The sequence below is a fragment of the Tauraco erythrolophus genome, chromosome 10 (genome assembly GCF_009769465.1).
Source record: "Tauraco erythrolophus isolate bTauEry1 chromosome 10, bTauEry1.pri, whole genome shotgun sequence".
NCBI lineage: Eukaryota > Metazoa > Chordata > Aves > Musophagiformes > Musophagidae > Tauraco > Tauraco erythrolophus.
Genome location: NC_141474.1, coordinates 8,264,509 through 8,281,010, shown reverse-complemented (window position 1 = coordinate 8,281,010; position 16,502 = coordinate 8,264,509). Strand labels below are relative to the sequence as shown.

Sequence of the window (16,502 nt, the reverse complement as noted above, 5' to 3'; positions counted from 1 at the left end):
ATCAACGCAGGTATCATTTTCCAGACCCACAGTAGTCCCCTTCCAGTCAACTGGAAAAATATAAGCTGTTATTAAAAGCGGTGCAGATGCAAGGGAGCAAAGGATTAAGCTTCTCAAATGCAGCTGTCCTTGATCATTTGACGTTCAGTTCTGCTGCCCCTCTTCCTGCTGATTAGCACATTGAGAAATCCCACTGAAATCAGTAACACTGGACAGTCAGGAAAGATGCAAAATAAGGGCCCTGAAACTTTGATATGCATGAATTAAAGCTGGTCAGAAAACGCCCCAGTAGAATTGTAGTTCTGGTATTTCATGAGCCATCCTCTGAGGTGAGACCATCTCCCCAGATGTGCCCAGGCTTCTCCATCTGCCCATGAAATTGGAAACTGAGCATGCACCTAAGGAGCGTCTGGCCTGGGAGATCCACCTCAAAAGGAAAGGTGGGGATATGAGGTATTCAGGTTCTTAAGTGTCAAGTTATGGCAAAAGCTCAACCAAATTTTAACACTTGGACTTAGAAAGGGAAGACTTCCGTCTATCAATCAAGGAAAAAAACCCAACAAAACTCTGTGTCTATCTCATTTTTGTGGGAGGAGAAAACAAAAAATGATAGATGACTTTTTTTTTTTGACCAGCCTTAATCAACTATGCCAGTAAGATCTAATTCCTGTAGAAAATTAGGGCTTTAGAGCTAAACAAACAAAATCCTACCTTTTAAAATCCTAAACTCTTTAAAGCTTATATAAGTGTATATAGTGCAAAAAGTTGTATATAAGTGCAATAACAATTTAATTTCTTAGTTGCCCAGCTCCATGTTATACAAGAGAACTTCAGCACCACAGCAGACCACTGAAATACTTCAAGAACCGCTTTTATATTTGAGATTTATTAAGGACAAGGTTTCAAATGAAAAGCTTTTCTGCCTTTTTTTTTTTAACCCCTCCTAATATCTCCAAGAAAATCCTTTCATTAGCATTGCGAAGGATATTTTCTCCGTACGTGCTACATACACAGGAGAACAACTTCGGAGAAAGATCTTGGAAATATCTAGAAGGGGCACTCCTGTGCTTCCAGGTTGCCTTTTCTCTACCAGCACAGAACAATCTGTTTCTCTGGTACATCCTGCACCATGGACCTTTAATTATCAGTGCAGTAGCACACTTTATCAAGCAACCTGAAATCAAGACAGTTCAGGGGTTTCAGCCTAAAACACCTAAAAAGTGTTAGGTCAGCAGAGATTTCTCCCACTGCACTGAGTTGGTTTATTCAGCAGACAAAACAAGTAGCCAGTCTCCTCAGTGACAAGAAATGAAGCTGAATTCGAGGAGGAATACAATTTACCACTTCGTATCAGATGCTCAAGTAACAAACCAAAACGAATGCTTCGTATTACAAGCAGACCAGCATGCTTAAGTTAGAGCCCACCCTCATGATACTGCACACTATCCGAGAACGTTATCGGACTTAATAATGTTTGTGATCACCACTCAGTGACCACCAGTCATACCTGCTGCGGACTGACCCACGTCACAGTGACTATACTGACACCAATACCTTGTGGCAGTTCACCTAATGAGGCAAGCTCCACTTTATCAACACCAAAAGATCGTTTTGGGGAAAAAAGTAATTTATGCTTGAAGCTGTCTCCCATAAGCCAAGTGTAAGGGGGGGGGGGAAGTGATGCACAGTCTTTGCACTGGCCCTTTCACACCAAGGTGAATTTCATGAGAAAGCATTTTGCCAGAGACACATCAATCAGACTGGCTATTTGCTTCTGTCCTTTGATAAAGCTCAGCATAATGGATGAGAGGCTGGGAATCATTTTTACTCAACAAAAGAAACCGCCATAAAAACCAAGCATTCTCAGCAGACAACTTGCACACCAACTTTCTAAAAAAAAAAAAAAAAAGAAAAAAAGAAACTGTTTTCCAAACAGACCTTTCCATCAGTTAATCCTTCCTCCTTCAGTAAAACACATTCTACCTAGAAACACATCCCAGAACTTTGCTATAAACAGCCACTCAGTTTCTGTATGAGCAGAAACAAAATGTTCCATTCAAAACAGAATCTCATTTTTTTATATATATAGATGGATAGATAGATTTGAGGTTTAAATTGTATTTAACCACTTCAACATTTCATATGCCCCAAAATAATTATTTTTTTTTAAATTTCAATTAATTGGGAAGTATGACCAGCTGCAAACAGCAAAGACGGAAGTGAAATGCTAGGGTTTAATGGGGTGTTCTATCTAACACGGGTTAATAATTCTTCTTTTCCCTGTTTTGTTAAACGAACATTCTCTTACCATTTGTCTGGTTTGTCCGTGGTTAGGCAGACCTAACAAACAGGAAAGAGAATAGAGCTGGTAAGACCATTGCTTTTCCAAGACAGAAAAAAGTACAAAATCAAAACACACGCAGCTATGATTGCAACTGTGTTGTTTTGCTAAGAGTCATCTACCAAACTAACTTCTCCCCTCCTTCAAAGGTAACTGAGAAAAGAGCTTCCTTAACAACATGGTTTGAAGAGCAGAGCCCCAAGTTAAAAACACGTTCCATTTGCTCAGTCTTTTCTCTGTTTACTCATACCTTCTTCAAACTAATGCTAAAAGTACACCTCCTCTTTCAGATCTGAAGTTTTCCTCAAGTCTTGTTTTTCCTCAAACTTCTGTTCGAGTTTCGAATGAATTTACTAACATTGAGAAGGAGAAAGCGGAAGGTATTATACACTGTCAAGACAGCAACAAACAAAATCTTTCCTATCATCCTCGGATCCCCAGGGAACTCTTCAGCTCAGACGTCAGTGACAAGCTGTTAGCAAACAGACTGTATCTGCTGAACCTACCACAAGTAAACACTTCCAGAGGCGCAGCTCCATCAACTCCAGCTATCACACAAAGCCCCTTGCCAGGAACACAACCAGCACCGTAAAGCCCCAAGCATAATGGCTTGACTTTACCAGCTTATTTGCTGTACTATGCGATACCCTATCATGTTGCCACGTATATGAGACCCTGCAGGACACACAAAGGATATAAGAGAACGCTGTGTTGCTATACAGCAGCACGGTACAGCACAGAATGGACCGGGAGACCTAATAAACCTTTTTGTTAGCACCGCTCAGTTTTCTAAGATGCATTCTCCCAGAAAACACCATTTCATTAACATCAGCACCAAACCATCTTTCTCAGCCCCTTCTGGCTGAGAACCAGAATGTCAGTACATCAAATCCAACAGGTACTACAGGACAGGCATCAGCAAACGCTATCACTGGCTGCAGAAGTTTGAATTCAGCTTTCACATTTATAGCAAGCTTCCCAGCCTTCCAGCTTGACTTTTCAAACATCCCATTGCCAGTGAGTTAAGCTGTGATGAGACACCAAAGCTTTTTCGAGAATCCAGCAAAAATGAACTTTCACAGCTCACGGTCTGCACTCCACAGATTCCTTGAGATTCTCCTTGGTAAAACCGAACACAATGTACTCACAGCAAGTATGCCAGGAAACACATGGCACAGCAACGTTACTGGGAGGGAGGAAGGTGGAACAGGGGACACTTTCTGAGCACTGTGTATCACATCACCACATCAAAATCAAGTTCATATCACATGTATTTTCCATTCTGTGTAGATGTATGCTATTAGCTACTTCAAACATGATGACACAGTTTCAATTTTTGCAGCATTTTTGTGCCAAAGTATCCACAGAGATGAAGAAATAGTTACTAGAAAGATTTCCATCAAATCTGTAGAACAGATGTACCAGGCACCAAGCAAGAAGACCAGTAACAACCTCTGGATGTTGACAAAGGCAATGTGGGTGCCAGATATTCACTCCTTTTTACATGGGAGCAGCAATTGCATTCAAAACACAGCTGTGAGCAGCTGTTTGAGATGGAGGGACAAAGAGCTTCACGGATGCTGGGAAACAGCACAGCCAGCAGGATGAAAACTGAATCTGTCGGCTTCAGAGCTAAGCTCTAGCACTTGTTTTTTTTTTCCTTCCTCCTTCCGTAACACAAAGATAACATTTTCTCCATTTGCAGGAGTTCCAAGAGCTGTAAATCAACTGATGGTAGTCCCTGGACTGCAGTCACACATTTCATTTTAACCACACTCCAGATCAGCAATTTTCTTGTGCTAATAACATTCTTGATGCCAGGGGCATCAGGCCTACAGGAGTAGCTGATATGTGGCTGCTGCAATGACTGTTGCCAGATGTAAAACAGACAGTAAACGGTGGTACTCCTAAGCACCAGAATTAACCCAGAATATTCCATGGTGAGATGTCGAGACTGACACAAACTGAGTGAAATTTGAGCAGAAATGCTACTTACTCTGAGCTCCAAAGCTTCAGAGCCCTTGAACAGCAAAGAAGTAGTGGTTACAACAAGGATGCACCTCATTCCCTAAGCAATAACTTCTAGGATAAAGCTGCCCATGGTAACTTTTTGCTCCAGTAAAATAAAGTTACAATTTCAAAACAATTTATACTCTCTCTATCACAGTAGTAAAGTATTAATCAGCATCATTGCTCTTTGCTATCTGTGAATTTTGCCTTTAGTCATACTTTGGTAACTGGAGTTTGAAAGAATAAATATCAAAACAAACACTAAAAGGCAAACTGAAGCCAGTCAATTTAAAAAAAAAAAAAAAATCACACTAAAAGCGTACGCAGCTGAAGCATTGCTGTGAATTAGCAACTTTTACCCGCAACGGTCACCAAAGCGATGCAGAGAGACAGCAAAACATCTGTAACCCACTGCAGAACAGCTGGCAAGTCAACAGGATGCATCTGTACTGAAAACAATGGATTCTCACCCAAAAGTTTAAAAGTTTTTGGTGGCTTCTGTGCAAGAGATGAGGTCTGCAAGACAGACACCTCTAAGAACTAAACCAATCGTCCATCTCCGGATGAGAGTGGTACAGACAGGTAACTCACCACGTGAAACTCGGTCCTCTCCGAGGTGCTTGCTCCATTTTCACAGACCAAGGTTTGAGAGACCTCTCACATATGCATCCACAAGCAGGTTAAAAAAGTACGACAGCGCATGAATATAAACCAGGAGCAAAATCCAACAGGGTTCTGGCAGCTCCTCTACAGCAAAAAACCCTGTCTTTATCTTATTGAGGGATATCTAGAGAAGCCACAGGGTAGAAAGTGCAAATACTGCTTTCGACAATATCTAAGGTCCACCTGCTTGAATTTACATAGCTCCACATCAGAAACCACACTAAACTCCTCCAAATAAGGGAAAAAAAAACCACACATCAGACAAAAAAAAGGTAATCAAACTTTCAAAACAGCAAAGTGTAAAGGTTCACGATGATGAATCTAAGCAGATCTTCCACTCTTCTGCAGCCAAAGAAACTGAAACATATTCTGAAAACTCAAGATTAAATGTTTTTTTTTTTTTCCATAGCACTGAAAAACCCAAAGCCCTACAAAATCTCACCCCCATTCAATTCTTCCTGCCAAAGTCTCCTCTATACACTGTAATAAAGAGGAAGTCCCAGAAGATAACACATAGACAAGGTAAATTCAATATATGTCCGCAGAGAACCACAGAAGCCCTTTTGTCGCAGAGGATTCTACACTGTAACTGAAAAGGCCACAAAACAACTAATCCAGTACAGAGATTAATGGATACCCTCAGAGCAGCCTCCACTCCCCACAACAATGACAAAGACCTCAGAACCATTCCTCAAGCATAAGCACAATCACTGAGATTTTGGCCCAGAACCAGACACAGCAGGTTGCTATGCCCCAATGATGCTTCCACTCTTGAAGTATGAAAGATGAACATTCTTTCACTCCAAATAAAGGCAGCTGGGGAAGGACTATCACAAACAGCAAACGCAAGTCTGTTACTACTGTCACTTTGCAGCTTTACCTTTTGGAGACCTGGGGAACCACCTCTCAGTCAACCAACCTGTTTGCTTTCCGACTTGTATCATTTGAATCTAATGCTTTCGGATTTGTTAAATTTAAAATGAGAGAATACCCAAGCTTCCTGCAGCAACTCGAGCACCACCCTAAGAGCATGCTGCAGGGGCAGGGAATATTTGGCACCCGACAACACAGACGAGAGTGGGGGAATCTTAATTTCCCCATGGGAAGGAAACCAGCACATCTGGTCCCACTGGAAGCATGAGAGTAGATGTGCATGCTCTTTGCTGATCCACTCCCATTCCCCATGAGTCCAGCAAAAGGACCTCAGCATCTCAATGGCAGAATTCAAAAACTACTCCCATCGCACAAATTCTGCCTGCTGTTTTGCCAACGCCACAAAATACACAACTGTCATGTTGAGAAGCAGTAAAGCCTAAACCCTCAGCAGTGTGCCCAGCTCAGGCTGGAGTGCAGGGATATTTCCATGATGCAGCACCAAGAAGCTGCAGAACAGGCACCAACCACGGCCACTTTTCTACTTAGGCAGAAGTCTTCCAGTGCTTTTCCATGCCTGAACATAGACACCATTGCCTGTATATTTACAGGCTATTTCACAGTTGGGCACAAGAAGTCTGTACAGAGCTGACCCTAGTACCAAGGAGGAAGAGTAGCCCAGCTTCCAGCCACTGGATATAACTTGGAGTTGTTAAGTTTATATTTACTCAAAATTATGAACTCCAATCTTCAGCATATCCACCACACACAAAAATATGAGTCCTTCAGCTCATGTTAACATCTTTTCTGTTCTTTTTTTTTCCCCCCCCAAAAAAACCAGGACATCAAGAATTAGTCACAGATGGTATTTTGGTTTTAACTTATTTACCAAAGAGAAGCATCATGCAGAACATGCGATATGCAGTGACATTCATAGCACATCTTCAGTCACAATGAACGTAGAGAATTCGTCACACTTTCACAATCAGCAAGTTTACTATACTAAAATACATTGCTTTAAAAAAATCCATACAATCTTCATATGCATTTTCCTTTTCCAAAAGTAATCCTCCTCCTGGGATTCCATCCTTCCCAGCAGTAACACAAACACCAACAGTACCATATTTGTGAGCAGGCTAGAAAAAAAATATAAAAATGCATGCATGAATGAGGCTTGATGAACAAGGATTTCACTTCCAAGTTACTGGTTCACCTGAAGTAGTCTCTGTGTGTTGACACATACAGATTTTGCAAGTTTACAAGAATGCTTTAGTACCCCTCTCTCTCAAACTGCCAAGAGTGTGTTACTGCTATGAGCAGATTGAGTGCCCACCTTCTAACAATTGAAGGCTATGAATTTTAAGGAATGCAAGTGCAACAAGCAGAACAGAGCATAAATCGTACCAAACACCACCTAGACTAACACTTTCTTAAAATTCTGTTCTACATAAAAACAATGTTAAAATCGCAATTTACTTACCTAAGTAAGTTCCTACCAAGATTGGCAAAGGAAAAGGAAAAAAAAGATTTAAGGTTAAAAAAAAGGAAAGATTCACATAGTTCAGAATACAGTAGCCCAGCCCCATGCAACAAATACAGAAACACAAACTGTTTTGGTTGTAATGAAACATAGAAGTGATCACAGTTCTCTGTTGGACGGATAAACCGAAGACAACATTAAACAAACAGTAACTCCAGATGAGAGTTCCACAAAGAAGAGCTTTAATTTTGTATGAGTAGGTAGTGGTTCCTTACCCACCTCCTTCCACTAACCCCTGCACATTAACCTCGCTGGACTTGGACAGTACTTCCTAAAACACTTGGTCTAACAGTTCACACTAATTTGCTTCGCTGTACCTCACAGATGATGTGTTCATTCATGCAGAGATGTACCTTCTGCTAAGAGCACTTCAAGGACCCTACTAATACCTTCTGGGCAGTGACATCCAACTACAATGAGTCAGTAGCTACCCTTGAACAATTATGTTGAGAATGGAGAGCTGCTATCTGTCTTGGTGTTGAGTCAATCAACACTATCCACCTGCGTTCCTAAAAGAGCATCATGGTATATTCTGTCTGGCTTTAACACACTGAATGGTTAAAAAAATAAAAAAGGGCAACAAAGCCATGCACCTCACTGCTTTTAAGATTTGCTGATCCAAGCTATGTACACTAGAAATCATTGAATTATTTACTGTTCTTAGAATTGGGAGTACTATACATCATATATAGTTACATATGTGCGTGTATATATATATATATATATGACTATCACACACGTAGATTCCACTTAATTACAAGTTCAGGCTTTGTACTATCAGAGGCATTTGCAATTCTGCCCTTGTACTGTTATGCATTCATTTCCTCTCATTAATTACACCTGCTCCCTACCATTCCCCTGTGATATGCGCTCTCCTCTTACTCAATCAACATTTGCATTTTACTCCATACCACCCCTCACAAATGAAATGTTTTTCACTAGTTGATCCATACAGTATGGATTTCATTTCCAGATCTTTCTCTTTAACATCAAAAGAAACTAATGACAGTATCACTGCTAAGCTGAAGGTGAGTGAAAAAGTTTCACTTGACATCTGAATACTAAATCCTAAGAACAATTCTCAAAAATAATTTGTACGGTTAGTATATAATCTAAAGCAAGAAAGTTGCACAGGCATGTGGTTCTTGCACTCTCCAAAAAGCATTTCAAACAACTTGTCATTTTTCCCAGCTGCACTGCTGCTGACAAGAAACAGTCATTCCTCTAAGAAGTACTGAACATTTTCTCCCTTATCACTACACTACTCAGCATTACACTGGTCCAGATACCAACAGCTAAAGCCAGGACTTTTCGCCAGTACTCCATATATCACATTATTCATTAAAGGACCAATACTCCCTCCTGTTCACAGTCATTCCTGGATGGGCAGATTTACTTTGGCTGGTTTTCCTCTACTTTGGAAGGGCAGCTAGAGTCACTGCTGATAGGCATAATCTTGGGCATAATTTTAATGCAACTTAAGCATACAGGTTAAGTCCAAATTTTCTGCAAGATCTAAGTCAGCCAGAAAAAAACTTTGAGGTGAGCCTGGTCACCTACATAGCTGATGCTGGAGAACTTTCTTATATCCCCACCTCAATAACTGGTTTTGGTCAAGAACAGTATTTCCACTTGCATGCTCATCTGGATAATTAAACTAATACCGTGCTAAGCTGATGAATGTTTCCAGTTCTAGGAGTTCATTCACGTTTCTCCAAAAGGAGCTAAGAAACAATGAACCAGAACACATTAAATTAGACTGACATTCCATTTTGGTTTAGAAATCCTCAGTAGCAGAAGCAAGGTATTCCAACAGTTAATTAACCTCACTCAAAAATTTGCAGCTTGTTTCCAGCCAAAGTTTTTCTACCGTACCTTCTGGCTACTGCAGCTCATTATTCCATTCCCGGCTAGACTAAAAAGCCCTCTATTATTACACTTCTGCTGCTCCTGTCAGCTGAGACAAACATCTACAACTTCCACTTTGATAAAAGCATTTTCCATTATACAGTGTGCTTTCCAGTCTCTTCATCGTTTTCATGGCTCTTCTATAAACCCTCTCCAATTTTCAGCATTCGATCTGCTACCATTTTATCAATGCAAGTTTGTTGCTGGGAAAAGCCTTCCCTTTATTTCAGCTACTCATTCATGTTCTCTCTCTTTCTGCCAATTTTAGAGTGCATGTGATGACCCTGAAAAACAAGTTTGATTAGATGAAAGCCAACGTGGTGTAAAAGAGAGGGGGGAAAAAAAAATATCTAACAATGCTCCCTCCCTTCCCCCAGTAGGAATTTGCATAGACAAGTATCACACAGACCTCCACACTGGATAGCTGTAAGGAAAAAAATAAATAGGCTCCAGAACATAAAACACCCTCTGTATCTCTCTAGAGGAAGTTTCATGGCAAATATTGTCAGCCAAGCTCCAGAAACTTAATGAAAAAGCAATAAACAAATTTTTGACATCTCACTGTATTTGACAGCTTATGAGACTCTCATGTACTTTTCATGCTCCAAAACCAGGAATCTGCGGGAGTTTGTCCATGTTAACCTAATGCTGGAGGAGAGCTGGAAAGGTCACTGTATGCTTAATGATGCTCCCAACGCGATTTAAAGAAGAGAAAAAAAAAAAACCAGAAGAAAGGACTACGCCCTTCCTATGAAACAGAGTGGCAAGAGAGATGAGACAAAGAATATTTTCTTGTTCTCGGAATTCAAGCATCAGTCAAAACTCTAGGTGCCTGGCCAGCCAAATCATGTTCAAAGCTTGAAAAAGTTCAGCTCTCCAGGGTTAAGCAGGGATGATTCAGAAAAAGAAAAGTTAAAGATACTTAGCTGGAGTTACAGTAGTAAGAGAAAAAGCAGACAAGTAAACAACAAAATTCCAAAGGAAAATTCTGAGGTACTCTTATAAGATTCAGCAGTTTTCAACATTTCCATAATTAGTTTTAACTAGTTCTGGCCACAGTCTGCTAACAACAGTCTCCTTTTCTTTTCCTCCTTGATCTCTCACCACCAAGGTTTCCCTTTTCCCTACTTCCCATCACTACCTCTCTTCACACAGTTCAACCTGACCAACCCGCATCTGCCCGCAGACTAGGTGGTCTTCCATCTCCAACCCCTCCACCCTCAGTCATTGTTTGGGCACTTTTAAGAATGGTGTTTCCATTTACACGGGAATGTTCACCAAGGCATTTCACTGACTAACTTTTCTGAGGGCTGAATTCTAACTACCCACCACCCGTTGTCCTAAATACTAAGGGGTGGTAGCCCCTCCGATGAAAATCTTCCAGCAGTGCTGCCTGAAGGAACACCCAAAAACCTACATGAACAGTTCAATTTTCAGCAATGTTAAACAGTCTAATTCTAAATGAAGCCAAGGGAATTTAAATGCCTTAAAAAACCTGACCACCAATACATAGGTATAAACACGGACCTTAATGCTTTAGACTCGGTAAAAATACAAGCTGCTACTTGGCTTGTTCCCTGCAAAGCCATCTCTTGATTTTGTGTTGCTTTATGATTTGGCCATGAGCAAAGCCTTACAAACTCATCACGCACAATCAGCTCAGCAGCCAGCCATAAATTACCATTTATATACTTCTCCCACAGCTCTGGAGCCCAGCGCCAAAAGGCTTTTATCACCAAAGAGACTTCAGCTGAAGTCCACTGTTAGAGCTGTCCCCTGTCATGATGCAGAGATATTGGCACCGTGACCCATGCAAACCATAAGGTATCTTCCAGGTGCCACCAGCACAGCACATCGGCAGGAAGCAGAAAAATCCCTGGATAATTCATATAACATTGCAGTAGGTTAACATCTCCTTGAAAACTATCTCAACATAGGTGGACATGGTGTCTTCCTGCACCTACATTTGTACACAAGGCATATTTTCAGTCTTTCCATGCAGTCGTCACCTGCTTTTCTTTGCAGTCCCCTCCCACAGTGACCTAAACCAGCCAGTATGTCACCATGTATCACTAAGGGGAGAGGAAAAATATAAACCCAACGAAACTCTGCCCCCCTTTTTCTCATGGTATCTACAGGAGCTACGTAAAAGAAGAATCTTATTGGTTATACCAATTCATCTTTACTCTCATTAATATTTTGCTTCTATTTTAGCTCAGTTATAATCCAAGAATCAGCCATTCTGGATAGATGGGTTTATTTCAGTCCCTTTATACTAACTCATTGGCTCCTACGTTTTCATCACAAGGCTTCATCACACTCATTGCCATTCACTCCTTCCTCACAACAGCTCCAACTTGTGCTCCTCCTCTCCCTTCTCACCAGTAATCCCGCCCAAACTAGTAAGCTCATATGACTCCATCCAGAGTCCAGGAGAAGTCTCAGCACCACGTTCTCAGTTCTGGCACGGCACAGGAAACTGGCATTAGCCATGCTCAGAACCAGCAAAGCTTACCCGGACACATGCAAGGCAACTAGGAACCAGTGCTAAGTGGCACTGGCACACAAACTGGCTCCAAGTCAGAAACAGCTCCACCAAACTTCCATCATCTGTTTCCCTGTGGCCAGCAGATTTTGATCCAAGTTCTCTAAACCTTGTTTCCTTGCAGGTGGTTTGCTTCCCTCGCGCTCTCAGCAAAGATTCCAGCAACCCAAGGTCAGAAAATACTCCATATGTCAAAATTGCAGTGACAAACGTTTTCCATTCACAAATAAATCTCAGCCAACAAGTTTACGCTGAACTGCTCAAAGAATATCATGTCAGCACTCACCACCCCAGCAGGTAAGCAGATTCTGGGACTGAACCATACTCCACTACCTAGCAGTTACAGGAACAAATACTACTCCAAGTATTTCAGTGGCTGGCTGAGAACAGACCGAGTAGATAAAGCAGCAGGTGCTCAGTGAGAGCGTTCAGCGGGCTTCAGTGAGAGCCAGTCCCTGCACAACGATGCACACATGCTTCAGAGAAACACATACTCTAGGCAGCCTGAACAGGTACTTCACCAAAATCATCTTTTTGCAAACTGCTCAAGCAACAGTTATGACTTGAAACGCATCTATTCAAACATGTATTCTGCCAGATAGACATTTTAAAACACTAACACAAGAATTGCCCATTTCCAGTAAGTAAGTGGTCTCAGGTTATCAAATCCAGTGCTCTACGTCGAGAGCCTGAGGGAAGTTCTTCCACTTCCCTCCTTTGGGCCATAACATCTCAGAGCTTCAGAAGTGTCATCTGCTGAGTGACTACTTAGCAGTCCCCTCGCTGATGAGCACACTTAGCAGGGAGCAGTAGTCATAAGCAGGTAGTCACTAGGAGCCATGAAGATTCAGTGAGCTACTCTGCGGCTACACCCCTCATTACTGGACAAAGCTTCTGAGGAAGCCAAACTGACCGAGGCAGCAGGGTTTTGTTATTCTTCCCAAAACACGAAAGTTAAAAAGCACATTAAAAACTCGTCAACACAATATCAAGGTATAAATTCCCAAAGAAAGCAAGACAGTAGAAAGATCACTGTCCTTGTTCTTCCTGTATTCTTCACATGCACTTATACATGCATGCACGTAAACATTGACAAGAGTCATTCACTGTCTCAGCCATTAAACACAAAGCTTAACATCAGGGCATGCAGTGTGGGCCATTTCACAGTAACACATAAGCTTAAGTTTTTGTGTTTGCCTGTCTCACAATGACATTTGTATATGCTGGCTATTCAAAATTGGTCTGTTCCATTGAACTTGGTTAAGTGACGTCCTATCTATGTTTCCTGCATTATCACAAACAAACTTCTGAGGTCCGTTCAGTAGTCAGAACAGATTAATTTTTAACCTGTGCAAATTTTGAAAACCACTTCTACTGCAAGTAGAGAACGCACAGACAGTCTCTCGCCAGTGAGACTGTCCACTCACAGTGGAAATTACAGAGGCTTGAACGTGGGACTTGATGTGAATTCTATTCTTCTATTTCTTTTGGTCAATGTGAATTTGAAGTAGTTCAGGATGCATGAAACTTGGATTTCTTAGAAGGCAAACAGTGAAACACTACCTAGTTTCAAACCAACCATCACAGCTTTCAGCAGATTCACAAAACTGCTAGAAAACTGTTCTGTCAACTTGAGGAACTATCTAAACATAGCACTTCATGTCTTCAGTACGGTTGTACAACTCGTCATCTGCATGTGAAAAGCCTGGAAGGTGAGCAGCACAACCATGGGTGGAAATGGTTACCCAAGGAACACTTAGACATCAACATAGAAGGTGCACGCAGACTCATTAGCCACAAAGCACAGACAAGCCAGCAGATGAAACTAAAAATCACTCTCCTAGCATAAGCTGAGCGCAGCTTCAAGGTCTTACCCCTGCTAGGCATCAACAGGCGCTTCTTCATGTTGCCTGATAGAGCACAAGTGAACAGAAAAGAGAAAAACATCACATCAGCAACCTGAACAGCAGCAGTTTAAAAAGTTCTCAATGTTAAAACACAAACAATGAAACATCAAATGTTTGTAATTATATTTTAGATAAGCTACATATAAAGTTAAAAATAAAGGTGAAAAATAAGAAAGATCCTCCATATCTCCCTCCCTGCTCAGAGTCACCGTTAAAACTATCAGTTTCTCTTCCCTGTTAAGAAGAGCTACCCTCCATCTTCTCACTCCTGTTAAGATAATTTGAGCAGACCCTTTTATCCTCATCTGAGAAAAAGACTGCAGTTTCTCTTCCCCGATGCTCTCAGGCAAGAGCAACTCTTCAGAACAGAGCCCTGGAGTCAGTGCTAGGAACATCCTGTGTCTATCTGCCACTTCAAACACCTTCCCTTTGCGTTTTATTCTTGAGGAGATGAAGCCCAAACTACACTGCACAGAGGTGCTCAGAGACAGGGCCAACAAAAGCGAACGTTCCAGTTCCGCAAAAGGCAGGAGCACGTTTATGCCACGCCAGATCTGGCGTGTCTGCCTCCTTCAGCTAAGCAGCAGTCTGCCTCTCTCAATGGCATGCAGCCTCTGGTAGCTTTGCTGACATCCAGGTGATCCATACGTTACAAAGCCACCTGGGAACTGCACAGCTACTACCTACAGGTTAAAAAGCTGTAAACCTCAAAAGAAAAAGGAAACATCACTGGAAAAAGCTATTAAGGTTTTCTTCGTACTACTCATTTAAAAATCGAAGGGAAGTTTTTCCTTCACTATCCCATTTGCACGGTTGGCCAAGCTAGGCAGAGTTCCAGTAGCACAGTAGCTTTATTTGCATGCACCACCCAGGCATCATGCATCTCAGCCAGAAGGAGAAACAGGACAAAAAAGGAAAAAAATTAACCTCCCTCAAGAATAAGAAACTTGGAATTTACATAAAGGGCTATAGTTTTAAATAATCTCCTTGTATGCTGAAAGGACAGAAGAAAAAGCCTATATAGACAACGTAGGTTTTGCAGAAAAATATTTACCATCCATTCCATTGTGTTGTTCATAACTTCTTTTTCCCAGGATAGTTGGGGACCCATTATTAATGACAGGCGTAAACTTAGCAGGAGTCAGATTGTTGAGAGAACTGGACAAGCTCTTTGCAGGATCTGGTTTCGGAGGACACGGATGAGACTCTGTTGTAAAACAGCAAGGTGGTTTTTTTATTAGTGAAGATACTGGAATTATAAATCTGAAAATCACCTGCAAGCTTCCAAGATGACCAAGTATACCTCCCCTTATATACAAACTATCTCAGTCAATAATTTTGACCGGATATTGCTATTTATATAAAGCATTTTAACTATATTTAGGAATTCATCTCTACTTAAGATGTTAAAACCAATGTCATAATATTATCCTAAAATAAGAGCTGGTAACAAAAGCATTTTGTATCTAGTTTGTAAGAAATACAATTTCTAAACTGGCCAGACAAGTGAGGATTCAAAGCACCACCATAAAGACGACAGTCTGAATTTGAACTTTTGGCCAAGGCAGAGATCAAGCTCAGGCTGTTGAGCTGACAAGATTCTGAGAAAGTTACAAGCAACAGCAAATAGGAGCTTTTCCCCTCAGCCCCAACAGCCAAGTAATGCATAACTTAAAGCACTCTGAGCATGATGCCTCCAAAAGTATGTTCTCGCCAGTCCATCAGTCTCTCTCTATTTCTTTCACTCCCTTCTTCCAGCTCAACAGTCAAGTGGAGACTGACAGCGCTAATGAAATCTCAAAATCTACTGCTACATTCTGTACAACTATTAAAAGCAGGATTTTATCCAACAGCAAAACTTTTCCCTTTATTGGCTTTATTTGGTTGCACTGTATGTATTCAAAGGTTTCTGAATCTGTGTATCTCATTAGTATACAGTTGAAGTACAACATTCAACAGAGAAGCAGTAAATATTTAATAAACCCTGAGCCTTACAATATTTCATCAACAAAAATGTTCAAAGAAACTTGAAATCAACTCCAGTGTTTCTTATTAGAGTAAAAAGGCAATCCATTTCTGTGTTAATCTGGAAGTTTTCAAAGCAGCACTGTCCAAGCTAGCTTTCTGTGGTTAGACTCACATCAGACTGCTGGAACAACCTGAGACATGTCTTCAGGGTATCTCTAACAACCAGCAACGCTAGGGAAAATTATTCTGCATTCATCTGTAGTCAGAGCTGGCATGTCATGTAGCTGGCCTCTTCCAGCACCTAAAACTTACACCAAGGTCCTGGACAGAGCTACTCAGTACTCCCCCCCAGATTAGCTGATGAGGCCCAAGTCCTCAAGAAAACGGTAAAAAAAACCCAAATAAACCCCAAAAACAAACAAACAAACAACTCAAAACAACCAAGAAAAAAACAAGAAGAAAGTAAAGAATGGGAGTACAGTCCCCTTGTCTAGCACCAGCACAGAACAGCTAGCAATTGATTCACAAGTTGTGGGACACAGTTCTGTCCTACACCCAAGAGGCTTCTTGGAGGACTCAACTGTAGGAACTGCCTCCAGACAGCCCAAACACTGGAACAGTGGACTGACGAATTGTTCCCGAAACATTATGTTCATGACTCCATGAGCAGACGGTAACTTGCCCTCATGTATATTGGGGGCCGCAGCACAGAGATCTCTCTCTTCACTTGAAAAAGTTTCTTATACA

The 16,502-nt window shown here is 41.3% G+C and overlaps 1 protein-coding gene across 1 annotated transcript in view; it reads right to left on the bottom strand.

The window, feature by feature from the left end:
• MTA1 (metastasis associated 1) overlaps window positions 1–16,502 on the bottom strand; it is an 86,827-nt gene that overhangs the window by 6,653 nt on the left and 63,672 nt on the right. Inside the window, exons 16-19 of the mRNA XM_086617851.1 lie at window positions 14,842–14,994; window positions 13,755–13,790; window positions 7,368–7,379; window positions 2,309–2,340 (exon numbers count right to left, since the gene is read on the bottom strand). Coding sequence (XP_086473977.1) covers window positions 2,309–2,340; window positions 7,368–7,379; window positions 13,755–13,790; window positions 14,842–14,994 — 233 coding nt within the window. The remainder of the gene's footprint in view (window positions 1–2,308; window positions 2,341–7,367; window positions 7,380–13,754; window positions 13,791–14,841; window positions 14,995–16,502) is intronic.